At 42.0% G+C, this 16,097-nt stretch overlaps 1 protein-coding gene across 2 annotated transcripts in view; it reads right to left on the reverse strand.

The window, feature by feature from the left end:
* The window catches only part of LOC133471111 (teashirt homolog 1-like), a 158,640-nt gene that overhangs the window by 67,155 nt on the left and 75,388 nt on the right, over nucleotides 1-16,097 (reverse strand). For both annotated transcript variants that reach the window (XM_061760320.1, XM_061760321.1), the window contains exons 2-3: nucleotides 2,541-2,601; nucleotides 1,831-1,924 (exon numbers count right to left, since the gene is read on the reverse strand). In XM_061760320.1, the coding sequence (XP_061616304.1) occupies nucleotides 1,831-1,861 (31 nt within the window). In that variant the 5' untranslated portion in view covers nucleotides 1,862-1,924; nucleotides 2,541-2,601. The remainder of the gene's footprint in view (nucleotides 1-1,830; nucleotides 1,925-2,540; nucleotides 2,602-16,097) is intronic.

Genomic DNA, 16,097 nt, shown 5'->3' on the forward strand with positions numbered 1-16,097 from the left:
TGTGTGTGCGTGTGTGTGAGAAAGTGTGCGCCTAAGTGCACAGAAACAGGAGCTGCTTTGCTCCTTCAGGACCTGGACGACTTGCTATTATTGATGAAACCATCAGTTCTGCTCTTTACCAGAACATCCTCATGAAGAATATTCGCCCATCAGTCCGTGTCCTCAAGCTGAAGCGCACTTTGGTTCTGCAGCATGACAAAGATCCAAAACACACTAGCAAGTCAACTTCTGAATGGCTTAAAAAAAAAAAAAAAAAGAAAAGTGAAGGTTTAAGAGTGGCTCGTCAAAGTCTGGACTTGAATCCGATTGAAATGCCGAACAATGCTGTTCATGCTCGAAAAGCCTCCCGTGTTCCTGAATTCAAACAGTTTGGGAAGGAAGAGCAGGCCAAAATATCTCCACAGAGATCTGAAGACTCATTGCCAGTAAAATAAATCGCTTGCTTTCAGTCATTTCTGCTGAGGGTGGCCCAACCAGTTATTAGCTTTGGGGGCATTTATTAAAATGTATTATTCATTTATTTATTTATTTTACACAGGACAAGAGAGCTTTGAATAGTTACAAAAAACAAAACAAATAAACAGCATTTTAAAACTCCATTTTATGTTTACTTGGGTGATCTTTATCTATTATTTACATTTGTTTGGATGAACAAAGTGGGGAAACTAAGTAAAAAAATGTTTTATATGAGGCAAATAGTTTTTCAGAGCACTATAATGCAGCGCACAGATGCACATTTAAACCAACTATCTCACCATATTAAAATGAATAAAAATGGTATGTTTTTGCAAATGCACGCTAAAGTGTGTGTATGTGTGTTAACGTCTCAAAACGACAAACCAGCCTGTCAGTTTGAACAGCTGTCGTGTTGCGTTCAATGACTGTGGCTTCAATGCGGCCTTCACTCTGGAGGATACATCTAATTGCTCTAATCAACAATGCTGTGCTAAAAAGGGGGAATTCTTTTTGCTTCTTAAATAGCAAATTAATTTTTTTTATTTAAAACGCGCCCCGAGATCAATTTAACAGTATTTTTAGTTTTGACAGCTTTTCAGAGAGTGTCAGCGTCAGTTGTGACAGCTGAAAAGTGGGAAAAAAAGCACCCGACGTGGACACACAAGATGTGGCGGGCGGGCTGTGATGTGCGCGTGTCAAACGACTTATCTCGCTAAAGCGCTCGCTGGCATGCCCGTCACTAAACTTCACAAACGGGCAAGCCTTCAAAGGCGTCAAAAAAAAAAAAAAAAAAAAAAGGGAGGGAGAGAAACGGAGTCATCATATCACACATCAGTCAATGTAGCCACCAGCGAAATGAGCGTGATGTCATGTGCACTCAAGGAGACGCTCACTGATGACGCTTTCAATCTGAACAAGACTAAGTGATAACATCATATTTTTTTTTTTTTTTACTGCTTACTCTCATTGAGTCTTAATCAATTTCTCCTTTGATTACTGAGGACTATTTGCAAAACATTTCACATAGAGTGGTTGGGGATATTTGAAGAGCCAAACAAGCTTTTTGCGTAATGTTGTCTAAACACAAATATTGTCATCAAATAGTTTATTCTGTGGCAAACATCTTTTAGATGATGAGCCGGTAGTGCACTATGCCATTTAACAAGCAACATTTATTTTTTTATTTTTTGCACACACACGCACAGGTACACACAAACACACAGACTTACACTAAAACTTGTGTGCGTCCACACACACAGTATAAGTGAACACGGCAGTTTTTTCCACCCCAAGAAAAAAGTGTGTTTGTATGTTTGTGTGTGTGTGTTTGAGAATTAAGCTTGTAGTCATAAGAAATGTCATCATCTCACTTACCAGGTGCTGCCGCTTGTCCGGGGTGGGGCATGATGACCGCTGCCCTTGGCCGATGATGTCATTATTTTGTCCTCCTTTACCACAGCACATCAGTCTAAACAGGAGACAAAATGATTATTATTATTTTTTTTTTTTTGTATTGGACCTTATTAGATTGTGCAAGTGTACCTTGAGTGCAAGTAGAAACGCACTTATTTTGAAATTCCAGCTCCATGAAGACATTTTATTGTGAAAAGAAACAGTAGAACATCATATGTGAATGTGCATTAATTCAGGTCTGCCTTGAATATAACTATATTTCACAAGAGATTAACAAGAGGCAGCCTGGTTTTATTGGCTGCAAATAACCATGTAAAATCCGCGTTAAAAAATGCAAATCATTAAAGCCGCATTAAACAATATTATTGACCTTTCCGTGGCCACACTTTTTTTTTTTTTTAAACCTCGCCCACGTAGGCTCTGATTAACATACACTGCTCTTAATAAATTACATATTATAAAAGAATTAGGCACAACAGGGCGTGTTTTTACGAGTCTGTAAAGGTGAAGGCCACGCATATTAAAGCATTCACGCGCCGTGAACTTTTGGAGTAAGTTGCCGAATTAATTCCGCCATTGTGCTCCATTTTCAATCTGCCCAAGTGTTTCAAACTAAAAGAGGATTTCTATTATCATCACTCAGCAACAAAGAAGAAGTTTAATATGCTTACTGTAGTTGAGGTTGCAACCTCAGCGATGGAGGTGCGCCGGGTGTTGACGGTCACACAATGTCTGTTTACACGAAAGGAAGGAAGGAAGGAAAGAGGTAGACAGTGTGCGGAAAATTAGATTGTCATTGCAGCAATATTCACCATTACACCAACAAAGAAATAGGAGCAACCAACAAAGACAAAAAAAACAATACTAAAGCAGCTTTTGAAGGAGACCCACTGAATACTAAACGTGTTGTGCCAAAACAATCCCACCCAAAACTATGTGTAGCATAACAATCACGTTCGTTAGTTGACTTGATAGTGAGCTGGCGATTGGGATTACGAAGTCAACATTTTTTGTAGCGGTGTGGCTCATGGGCCAAGGAAGAACTCACACATTTTGAGAGAAGGTTGTCCCTTTAAGGTTAGTTTGCTAGTTAGTGAACTAGCTATGAGGACTACAGTAAAACTATAAAACGAAATTGGAGATTTGTGTCCAAAGAAGAACCCATGACCTTTGGGTGAAGGTGGTCCCTTTTTGACAGTTAATAAGCATGAGTATTGAAAACTTAACACAGATTTCCAAATGTTTGTATTTGGTTGGCCAAGGAAGGACCCATGATTTTTTTTTTTTTTTTTTTTTTTAAATGGATCCCTTTTCAATGGAGGTTTGAGTTTGTTTTGTTAACGAGCTATGGAACAGAATTTTGCCAACACTGAAACAATGCAGTTAGCAGGAGTACTGGGAAAAACAGAGATTTAATCATTTTGGGTGGTCTTTAATATCAGTCAGTCAATGGGCATACAGCAAAACTATAACACATATTTCAAAAAAATCTTTTTACCGGGGTGGCATGTGTGCCAATGAAGAACCCATGAAATTTGGGTGATAATGGTCCCTTTTCAACAGTACGTACTGTAGGTATTGGGTTAGTTAGCAGGATGATGACAAAAACGAACCAATTCAGGCTTTATTTGTACCAGGATGCCAACATGGGCACAAGGCAAAACATGAAATTTTGCTGATAATTTTCTCATTTCTCTTCCACCCCCCCACCCCCTGATCCCGTCCTGTCTGTCTGCTCGATGATGCTGAATGGAGGCTCTATAAATATCTGTTTGATATTGTCACTCTGTGGTTATTCATATTGTGACAGATATTGATTGGAAAAGGCAGTCGGACAGAACAAGGTTTGAGAGAAGACCGAGAGAGGAAAAACGACAGAACAGAAAAATATAAAAACGTTACATAGGAGTCAGTTTCAACCTAAATTATGTGGACTAAGAAGGTAGTGCTACACACTGTGAGGAAGGGATGCAATTACTAGAAAATAGAATAAGACTGGAAAGGGCAACATACTGTACACCAGCCAAGCCCAACCAAAGTGCACCGGCCGCAGGGACCCCAGCGGGGTCCTTTTTCAGTATTACTGTCCGCTTGTACAGGGGCCAATAATGAATCATTACCATAAAACACGACTTCCTTGATGACTAAAGTTTAATTCAATCCCTGCAATGGTTCATTCTGTTATTGCCGTTTCTTATAGGGAGAATTAATTGGAACAAAATTCAAGTTCAAACAAGCTCCTGGAGCATGGTGTTTTTTTTTATATGGTTAGAGCTTGTCATTCAGTTGAAGCGGAGTTTTTCCAAGAGTAGAAATCCTCAGCAGCTCAGGTAACAAAATCATCACGGACACCCGAGAGATGTCAATACGAGCCAAACAACACAATACGATATTTTCTTTCTACCTGACCCAGCCCCGACTGGCACCACCTGACACTGAAAAATGGCTCGCTGTCACCTTGACAGCTGAACGGACATAGAGGGAAAGTTTGCCTCTGTTTTACACATCTTTTAGTAAAAAAAAAAACAACAAAAAAAAAAACAAGTGAATCCAAAGCACTTGGGGAGTGTGGAGAAAAAAAAAAAAAATGACACGCAACAATAGCATCCACCAATAGCACTGTCAAACAACGCCACCTCTCTCGGATGTTAAAAGCTTTAAGAGCTGATGCCGCAGTGACACACGCTGCCTCGGGATGTCACACATGCTTGACGACTTGAGAGCGGTCCTCATTTTTGTATATATTTTTTTTAAGTTCCTTTTTTTTTCCGTGGGCGTGCGCGTCTCCCGGCGGCAAAATTGACATTTGAGGGGCACTTTACACAAGCCGGCGTTTGCTGCGGCGGGATCCTCGGTATCACCTAAAGAGCCTTTGTCAGTCATCGGAAAGCTGTCACCTTTCCGGGGGCCGATACGGTAGGGGGGAGAGCGCTGACAGCTCGGAATTAATGAGAGGTGCATGACAGCGCACCTCACAGCTCTCGTCTACGTGTGTGTGTGTGTGGTCCTTTGTCTCAAGAGGATGGACCAACTTCCGCACAATGCAGCAGGCATGACAGATAAAACAAGATCCTCAGGTGGTTCTTTGGCTGGACTCTGCTGCTTTACCAAAATATTTGAAGGCCCACAACCCATCTCAACATCCCGACAGAGTTGGCGCACCCCCCTCCTTCACTCACATACACCCTATGGGGGGTGGGGTTGGGGTGAAAATTGCATATCACACACCCCCTGGACACCCATACAATGGCTACAAGTGTTATCTAGATGGTCTTTCCCAAAACTTCTAAAGCTATACACTCCATTTTCAGCATTCCCACAGAGCTGGCGAACCCCCACTTCACTCACACACACATACACACCGTGAAAATTTTGAATTATTTGACCCGATAGCCATTAAAACTTTATTTCGCACCCCCCCTGGAGGGAATTTCCCAAAACATTTAAAGCCTCGCACCCCCTTTCAACATCTAGACAGACATAGTGCAGCCGCTTCTCCCAAGCCGTATATAGACCGCATTATGCTTGATCTCACGCATCCCTGGGGCAGCACTTGCGCACCCCTTCGCTTGGCTACGAGTGTGATCTAGGTCAGAGGCCCCCGACCTTTTCTGCAGTGCGGACGGATTACACGTACAGTAAAGCGATATTTTGACAGACCAGCATAGAAACAAAATAAAATAAAATTGAACATAGAAATGACCATTATGCTAAATATAGTTGTAATTCATGAGAGTGTGCCTATTTCTCTTCAACGAGCATGTCCCAACTTGGGGTAATGGGCGGCAATGACACCTGAAGTGTGGTACTTTTGTCCAGTCTACCCAGTAATTTTGTTTCCGTCATTGCAGAAATCTTTGCTTCATAAAGATAGGATGTTGCAAATGGAAACAAGGTAATAAGCGTTTTATTTTTTTTGTAGTTTTGAAGGCTTCATTGGCTTATTTGCTAAGCTAAGTTTATCTGACATATATTCATGAATTGCCCCCTATTCAATGAAGCACTCCACAGACTGTCACGACCGAGATGAGCGCCTTGACATGTGCAGAGGCGCAGGCAGCTGATTTTCGAAATAGAGCTTTTTCCAGAATCTGATGATCAATAGAATATTTTTTACCCTTTCCCAACACGCATGTTTAAACATCCTGACAGAGATAGATAGATGTAAAAAAAATCTAAATGAGTAATTATTATACCAGACTGCTATTACACTTTGCAAGTTGCGCATCCCTCGGAACGCAGTCACACACCCAATGGGGTGCTCGCACCACAATTTGGGATTCCCTGATTTAGTGTGATTTGGCAGCCTAATAAGAGAAGCCATCCCATTTTAGGAAGCAGATGCTCACTCTCACAAGGACCCAGCATCAGGGAAGGCTGCATACAAACAAAAGAACAATTGGAAAGGCTCCTCAAATTGCATTCTTTGAGCGTGCCTCCAGTGCGAGCATGTGTGGGGATGTAATAATCTTGCAGTAAATGAGTTCTGTCAATGTTTCAGCATCTCTATTACGCAAGAGGAATAACAGGCAGCGAGTGGAGGAAGAGGACAAACGAGGAGGAGCGCAGGGACAGCTGAGCCAACATGCAGAAACATCAAAAGCTTCACAGATGACACTTATGCAACTTTATTTTCACAAAGCCTGGAAAAGCGGAGATTTTGACATGTTTTTAAGTTCAGCTGGTCTGTATAAAGGGAAGTGACACGGAAGGAGGGGTCGAAGTTGACCCGGCAATTTTCCGTCTTGACCGAAAGACGCACCTGTTTTAGCCACAGTTTGTTCACTCCGGTCTGAATAAGTCATCTTAAATTTAGGCTCCCGTAAAAATAATAATAATAACAACAATAAATCAATAATTATCATAGAATGACGATGACATGTTACGTTTGGTAGTACTGGCACAAGCTCGCAGTTATGTGGTTTGCCATTTCAACACTGTACCGTTACAGCCATAATCTTGACCGATTATCTGATCACAGGAGGATGCCATGTGTCTGTGTAAAAGCGCTAACAGCCATATCCTGCCTCTCAGGGTTTTGCACGAAAGGCAAAGGTGGACCCGAACCAAGCCGGATCTTCTTTTACGTATTTTAAGTGATCTCTGTGTTAAAAAGCATTAAAGACAAAGGAGAACATGTTGGATCTTGTGTTAGGGCTCTGACGCAGTGATTTTGTGGCATCTCTGTGTGAAAGCGGCTATTGCGTCTTTGCCAATTATCAGATTGCAGGAGGCCATGTGAAAGAGCGCACGGTGGGTTTTTACGTAAAAAGAAAGGGCGAAATCACAACATCTCAAGAGTGAAATTGGCACAGCAATATCCCACCTTGGCGTTAAAGGCAAGGGTGGATCCAGGATCTTTTTTATGGCTCTGATGCAGCAATTTTTTCGGTCTCTCTGAGTGAAATGCAAACCGTATTGTGCTTTTTCCACATTTTTCGATAAAAGATCTGATCTGACTAAAGATTAACAGGACCATGTGAAAAGTTTCTACTCATAAAAGAAAAAGAATGTAGAATTCTTCCGGGTTCGGTTGACCGCAGCAGTCAGCAGGTCTGAAATATAAAGCCAAGGACATGTAAAACTGTAGAAAATTAAGCATATTCAAGACATCAGACAAGATTTTAATCACCGACTCTGATGATCTGACATAAAAATGAAAGTTAAAATAAAATGAAATCAAACAGCCATCAGGGAGGAAGTTTATCAGCTTGGCACCTGCTACCGGAACATTCTTGATGAAGCAAAGGTTGTCTTCATTAAGCGCATTAATATTCATGACACATGGTAATTCTGACACAGAAAAGGTCTCGGTAACCTTTTCGCGTGTGTTTTTTTTTTTTTTTTTTTTTTTCTTCAACTTCTCAAGGAAATTACAGTCCGGCAATGACTTCATTAGCGCTTGCTTTCTTGCCAAGGGTTTGAGGGCCTGTCAGTTTGCCTGTCAGGCACGCCGAGGGAAAGATTGAAGGAGCGGGAATGACAAGAAGAACAGAAAGAGAAGGAAGAGGAGGGCGAATAAAAAAACAGACAGATGAAGTCAACACCAGCTTTGCAGACGGCCCTTGGTAATAGCGTTGGCTATTTGCATTTCATTTTGTGTTTTTTTTTGCTCTTGTTTAGTTTGTACCGTGTACAACTTGATCACTAGCGCTTCGAGAGCTAAAATGATGAGTTACCTCTGCTAGGGAAGTATTCAGTGCTATTGGTAGATTTATAATTTCTTGCTATTTGTCGCAGTCAAACGTCTTTAATTTTCTCCCCCCTATATTATTACTCCTATTATGATTCAGGCCCAAGTACCACGTTGTGCAAAGGCCGTCTTGGAATTGTAATTTCTATTTTTCTTTCAACATGAATTGCCTTTTTCACCAACAGCGAAGCTCAGCTTCTAGCGAGCAGACATCACGGATAGTGATATGCTTAAATTATTTGAAACAGCATCAGGAAATGTATTTATCTCAGTTCATAAACAGTGGATATAAATAAATACATTTCCCGAAACGTCTACTTGATATGCATCGTTTAACACAAAATACATATATTTGTCCACTTGGCGCCCTCCCTCAGCGAGCGTCACAGAGTTGCCAAATGCCTTCAAGCATAGTGAATCACGGCACCAACATCAGGGGAAGTTGTGTGGGGTGGTTGGTGGTGGGGGGTGGATACAAAAAAAAAAAAAAAGCAAACATAAGGAAGCATTTCCTTTATCATGTCCCATAAAAATAGCAATTTGGCCCAGCCCTTGTAGCGCCGTATGGAAGGCGCTGTGTTTGGCCGATAATGTTGAGATGACAGATCGCCTGGCGCTGGGGGTGCTTTTTCTTCTTCCCCGTGCAATAAATCGAGGAGGAGGAAGAGGTAAAGTGTGGTATTGCGGACCGCCGGCACTCCCGGAACATTCCCCTGATGTTTCCGCGCTCGTCCGACGTCACGTTTTGCGCGTCTTCCTCCAATACGAACAATGATGCGGAGCGACGTCTCGCTGACAAACGACGGCGTTTTGCCGCCTTTAAACGCTGTTAACTTCACTGAGCGAACATCCTCTCACAGCAGCCGACATGCTGTTCTATCACATGCATTGTTTAGGTGACATGAATATGTTGTCACCGTGTCACAATGCGTGCGCCTTTCAAACAAACAAACGCAAAGGAGCGTGCTTGTGTACGTGACAGTTTGTTGAATATGGAAATAGGACGTGTGTGTGTACGTGTGCATACGTGTGTGTGAAGCTGCGCTTTGATCACGCTCACCGTCAACTGCACAACCTGCCTCGAGGTGTGTGCGTGCGTAAACAACGATGTACACATCCATGCCAACTTGATTTCAGATGCGGCGGCATCACACACCACGCACAAGAGTACACTGACTGCTCTTACAAGACTTGAAAGTAATTGCATCAGGTATTGTTCAAATCGAAATCGGGTTTGAAGGCCGGTGGTCCAAGAGTCTTCTGGCCACATAGGCAGGTATTATTCCAAATGAGTAGGATTCTTGCTTTTTAAATGTGGTTTCATTAGCTTGTGGCCATTTTTATATCAAATTTGTAAATATATATATATATATATATATATATATATATATATATATATATATATATTACTATTTTTTTGATAGGTGTTTGAATAACAGTGGTCGAAGGCTGTTGGTCCAGTAGAGCACTGAAACAGAACAGAAGACTGTCTTCTTGCCAAATTTGATAAATGTGGTTTTTTTTTTTACTCAAAATCTTTCTTGATTTTTTTTATGTGGTTTCAAGAGCTTGGGCCGATCTTCATTTAAAATGTACAAGATTCTTGTTTTTGACTGGGCACTGAAGAACAGTGGTTGAAGGCTTTTGGTCCAGTATACTGCTGACAAGGAACAAAAGACTTCCTGGTCAGGTATCATTCAACAGGATCAAAATCAGCAGGAGTCGTGCTGCTTCACGTGGTTTGAAGTGCCATCCTCATTTAATTAAAATGTAAACTATTTTTGTGTTGCCTGGTTTTAAAAACACCAGTTGAAAGTCCTGTAGAACCACAGACAAGGAATATGCATCTTGCCAACTACCTGCAACTTTTGTCAAACTGTGACACGAGTCATTCAAAAACAAACAGGGATCTTGTTTTTTTCATGTGATTCCAATTGTCCATCATTTAAAATGTACAGGAACCTTTTCTTTCCCCCCCCCATACGGGTCGACGATAGCGTTCGTTTTTCCGTGGAATGATTACATACTTGTCTGGTCTTTCTCAAAACCAAAAGGAATCTGGCTCTATCAAAAACTCATTTCGATCTATTGAAGATTAACTGACAAAACCTCTTAGGTTTCATCAATCCCTAGTAGTCCCAACACAGGATTTGGAATACAAACACTGCTTGAGTACATGTTGCTATATGTTCATTTCCACAACTATAACGAGGCACACCTAAAAACATAACCAGGAGATAGTCTCCACAGCTTAAGGTCCTTGCAGACAAATAAGCGCAACATCTGCTCTCCTCTTCTAAAACCTCCCATCCCATCCCCGCCGCCGCCACCGCCGCCTTCCTTACCCGCCATCAGACCCGCCGCGGCGGCCCTCATCTGTATCGCGTCTGCCGGCTTCCCCCGCAGGAGCGCTCGCTTTAGCATGCATGGCTCGCGGCGGCGACGGCAGCAGCGTCCCCCCCTCGCTCCGCCGACGCCATGGATCAAAGTGACACTCGGTCAGCATCAGCACATTATGAACTATGGCCACCTGCCACACGAGACGCATTGTTCCCTCTGTGCTAAAGTGAAGAATGTAGAGGACGCACAAACACGGGCTGCTGACAGCTTATTCTCTCTTATCGTGTGTGCGCGTGTATCATATTAGCACTTGCGACTGGTCCTGTACCTTCTCCATGCTTCAACCGGATATTGAACTACAACAGAAGTAGGGGAGGGCTAAAACGATGTTTGATTGTTCCGAATTTTAAGGTTTGTATCAAAGAAAGAATAATTGAAACCCAGTTTTGACTAGAATAACCCCCACCTTATTTTATGTGTCTATTGCTATATGCAGTACAAGCATTATATGTTCAGTTGGAAATGGTCATTTATTGCCACTTTTGGTTTCTACAGCAACCCATTTAGGTGGCAAGCTATTTCGTATCAGCGCGAGCTCCTTGTCCCGTACCTTCTCCCTCTGCTTCGACTAGGACTGCAATGAAACATAACAGATCGTAAAATGGCCGCACCCTTCAACCTCTCATGAAAATTCCTTCTTGGGATTTTCATCATAATGACGCAACTTGAACAAGACAAAATAATGATCTCATCTCCAAAGATAAATCGGACCAACGGGGATGCAATTAATTTCCTCTTCCGAAAAAAAAAAAAAAGAAAAGGAAGAAAAAAATAAAAATGAGGCCTGAGCTCAAACTGGACTTGAAGACGTCTCATCGCCATTGACAGCCTTCATGTATGAGCAGGTGGCGGCCGTCCACTGAATAATGAAACGGGTGATTAAAATGACGGATGTGCGGCCATCATTCCGCTGCTCTCCTCTTTTAATGCGGCCATTAGGGCTCTGTGGCCAAACTTAGCTCATCAAATGGCCACATTTGCCATTACCTGGGAGTAGGAAGTACATCGAGTTGAGGGTAAGAAGCACTTCATGGCGTCTGCTATAATCCCACTACTGGTATGTGGAAAGTGACTTCCCTGAAGTAGTCCAGTTCAGTTCAGTATGGCACAGTACGGCAGGGGGTCTCAAATCTTTTTGGGACCAAGAAACCATTTACAGGTAAAGGTAAAATGCCATGGGAATTAAAAAGTTTCCCATTTTCAAGAAAAGAGTAGTAAAGGGACGATAACAGAGAGGGGAAAAAAAAGGTAACTTTACGAAAGCAATATTTTGTCGGGCTAAGAAGTCAAAATCTTACGAGAATAAAGTTGCATTATTCTCTGATAAAGTCGTAATATTAGGATATTCGAGTTAAAGGTTAACAAAGGAAGAAATGTAATTTCTGAATTGCCACTTTTTTCTTAATTAATTGGGGGGACAAGGGGCGTTGCTAAAGGGGGCCATTCCGTCCAGGACCGCCACTGTGTACGCTTCTGTGTCAATTATCAGAATGATACCAACGCTATCTCTATTTGACCTGGAAAAACCCTGACAAGTGATTGGTTGTGATGACAAAATGGCATTTTGGAAGGAGTGGTCAGTCCACAGACTGGGCGGAGCAAAAAAAGTTGCGTATGAACATGGATGCACATAATATTGTGGAGCATACACCACTCAAAGAATACATTTACTTACATAACAATATAAATAATGCTAACCTATTTTTTTAGAAATCCTGTAGTTATTCTTTATTTGGTTAAGAGAAAACACAAAACATTCCACAGAAAAGTTGGCCGTGGAAAACTTCCCGGATCCGCGCTAGAATGCATGGACGTACGCGCCATACTTTGACAACAATCTGCCTGATCACATTCCAGGCGACGGCAGCCCGACAAAACCGCTCTTATCGTGGAGGTCTCCGCTCACGGCCGCAGTGGCATTGCCGTCACCTGGAGTGTCAGGCCCGTCAGTTTGACGCGGCGTTTAAGTGGAGCGGGGACCCAGAGGTGTCACTAGCACTCGGGCATTACAGGCGGCTTCAACGTGCTAATGGCCCAGCTAATGCTGTGGTATTCATCAGTGGGTTGGCAACGGGCACGGAGTGATACATTAACTTGGCGTGTCATCCGTGTCACGGCAAAGCAGGCAAATATTCTCTCCGATGTGGAGGCTTGTTGTCATGCGAAATTAGTAGAATCTGGAACTGGAAAAGTGTCATTTGTATGAAACAAACAAATTGATGACTGATTTCTTTTTTTGTATCATTACCTATAAAATTCCATTGTTTGACATTTATACAAAAAAAGCTAACATTTACTGACTGTCACCATTATGTTAAATGCCTCAGGCAGTCTGCTGTATTTAGAAAGACTTTGGACATTATATTTAAAACTCACAGCTTTGATTTATTTGAGATATTGTTTTTGTGTTGTTTTGAGAGTCAATGTTATGTGCACTGGGGGCTGCAGATATTACACGTTGGTAATACTCATACTTACATACTCATTTGTTTGAAAGACAGTTTGCCTGCCTCGGTATGTGCTGCATAATTAATATAGGTAAAAAGCCAAACTTTACCTACCTTTATGTTAACATTTTGTACAGTACATTGAAGCGGCCACATCAGAGGCTAATGAAACTCTAATCACCACCGTTAAAGACACAGACGCCGTTAAAGATGCCGCCTTAACGTCGTTTACGACACGATAAATGCTTTGAGCGCCTCTGTAGGTGCTGCTGTTTTGGTAGGCAACCCATTTCACATGTGTTAGAGGCTACAATTGATCCACTTTTCCCATTACTTCAAAGTGTCAGCCAGTCTTATCTACATAGAAAGCGGTCCGACATTAAAAGTTGGCAATACTTACACAGAGTCATTTGGAAGACTGCTAATGTGCCTGGGCAAGTGCTGCTGCTTTGGTTAAAGAGTTTTAGAGTTAAAACAGGTTCACAGAAGTTAACTCTTTAGTCTCCATGTGTGAACAATAGTAAATACAAACTGAAATAACACTTGCCACCCTTTTTTCTGAAGGCCAAAGGAAGTCTTCAGCTTGAGGATGTTTATTTATCTAACACGGAAACCACAACATTGTGGAGTCAGTCACTCTACTGGAACAGGAACACTACCGGTAATTATCGCTGCAGAAGCCGTCACAGACGGGAACTTGCTTGCAACATGAGGTAAGCACTTAAATTCATCTGAATTATTATTTATGGACCTAGGTGCTGCTGTTTTGATTAGCATCCAAGTTCAAAACGGTTTAGCAGTTCAAGCCCGTGCGTGAACAACAGCATCCAGAAACTATTACCGTTAGCAGCCTAGTGCTTGAAGGAGGCGTCTATTTAAGGGAGGCAATTTTGTGCAGTGGGTGACAATCAAAAAAATGAAAATCCATTGTTATTTTTTTTCCATTAATCCACCCCTAATGTTAGTGATTGAAAAAATGCTTTAACACTTAAAATTTCCGAATTTGCTAGTGCTCGACACAACAGCTGGACAGATTAATGGGTATAATCAAATCTTCCACTGCGATACAGATCGTCTTTGTTCCCGTGAACTCTGTTGTCTCTCTCGCCTCGCTTGTTGACTCATACTTGTCGTGTTTTTTTGAAGTCGACATTCATACCCGACAGGCGACAAAGCGGGGAGAAATGCCACACATCACACAGCCGTCTCGCTAAAAAAGACTGCGCCGTTCCTTCCGCGGTCAGCCCTTATGGTTAAGCGAAGATGAAGAGGGCGTCTAGATCAACACTTGACATCTGCACATTTTGTAATGGGGGAGTTCTACCTGCAGCCCGTCACTGTGGGACACTCGTACACCAGCGCAGAAAGATGCCAACGCTGACGCAAGGCTTTGAAAGCATCAATTAGCACTCCTGGTGGTCTGTAATGTTGTTTTTTTTCTTCTTTTTACGTTCCCCATTCTCTTCTTTAACATCCTCCTGGGAATAGCTGTTAAGGGATACAATTAATTTTCTGACACAAAAATGAAAGTGTTAATTTACCTGTGATAATGAGAGCTATTTTTACCACCTGCTAATGAAAAGCAGAAATGCGGTGTTTATTTATTAATTAATTTCGGCTGCCATCATAGCCGGCGCGACGAGAGCTCCACTAAATTGTGTGATCACGATTTCACAGGGGCGTCTCAAAGGAAATGGATTACAGAGCCGCCCGACAGTAATGAAACATTGTCAAAAAATGTTGGGTGGAAGTTACAGGAACACTTTGATGCATCTCTTTAACAAAATGTCTGAAAAATGTTTGATGTTTATGCTCAAGCTTCACAGATTTTCTCCATTTTGTTTGGCAAGTTAAACTGCCTGTTTCCGTCCCTTATTGCCGACATATTACACTATTATTGCTTATGGACATTTGAATTTATTTGACCATGTTTGATCGTTAAAAGTTTGTAAATACAAAAAAATCGTGATGTCACGCAGTTGCTACGTCTGAAAGCATAATGCATTGTAGAAATACAATACTATGTGCATTTCACTGTCTAAAAGTGTTGCAAAAGAAGTCAAATGGTCTAAAGGAAGTATATCTTTAGTAGCAGTTCTAACCACAACAGGCAATGCCAATGTTTAAAGCTATGATAGGGATGGCAAATGCATATTTATTCAGGTGAAATTAGACCACTGTCCAAAAGTCAAAGAGGATGCACTTTTTTAAGTAGTTCTCTCCAGAACAGACAATGCTTATGCTTAAAGCTATTGATGGTCAACACCTACAGTATTGTTTCAGGCCTGACTAGTTTGCTGCCTAATCAGGCTGCAAGTGAATTCCAACAGGAAGTACATATTGGGTAGCGGTACTAACCCTGACAGGACATGTTCATGTTTAAAAATACTACACGCGATTGGCTGGCAACCAGTTCAGAGTGTACCCCGCCTCTCGCCTGAAGATAGCTGGAATAGGCTCCAGCATGGCCGCGACCCTAGTGAGGAGAAGCGGTACAGAAAATGAATGAAGGAATGCATGAAAACTACCTCCGTACACATATTAATAAAAAGATGTCTCAAAATAAATAAAAGCAACTAGAAACGACCTACTGCTACCTCCGTACACGTATTAATAAAAAGGTGTCTCAAAATAAATAAAAGCCACTAGAAACTATCTTAAAATCTGCTGATAGCTGGAAGAAAGATGCTCCTTGTTGAAGTCATCATTTTAATCATAATGCAACACTGCAGTCACACTCAAGCTTGTCACACTGTACATACATGGGTTGAGGCCATGCTACTGCAGGCCAAAGGGCGTGGCAGGAGTGCGTGATGATGAACGCCCATCACAAACCGGGCTGCATAGAGGGGGCGGATATAGGACAAATCTCAACTTATCAGCCCACGTTTCCACTTGATGCATGAGCATGGCCAAAAACAATCAGAAAGAAAACAACATAGAAATACTTAGTAAGCAATCACCCTCGGCTGTAGCACCACCTAGAATCAATACAGTCAAGATGATCGTTTCAGGCCAGGCCCAACCCGCTCCATCTTGCCGCTTGTAAGAAGAACAATGAGCCAGTAGACAAAAGAACCAAGCCATTATCGTAGGCTTGAGCACTGCCTAGACACAAGTCACTCAACACAATTGCTGTCCGGCCGGGCCCAACACATTTCACCTTGCCACTTACAATCGGTTAACAT

The sequence above is a fragment of the Phyllopteryx taeniolatus genome, chromosome 21, assembly GCF_024500385.1.
Source record: "Phyllopteryx taeniolatus isolate TA_2022b chromosome 21, UOR_Ptae_1.2, whole genome shotgun sequence".
Lineage (NCBI taxonomy): Eukaryota > Metazoa > Chordata > Actinopteri > Syngnathiformes > Syngnathidae > Phyllopteryx > Phyllopteryx taeniolatus.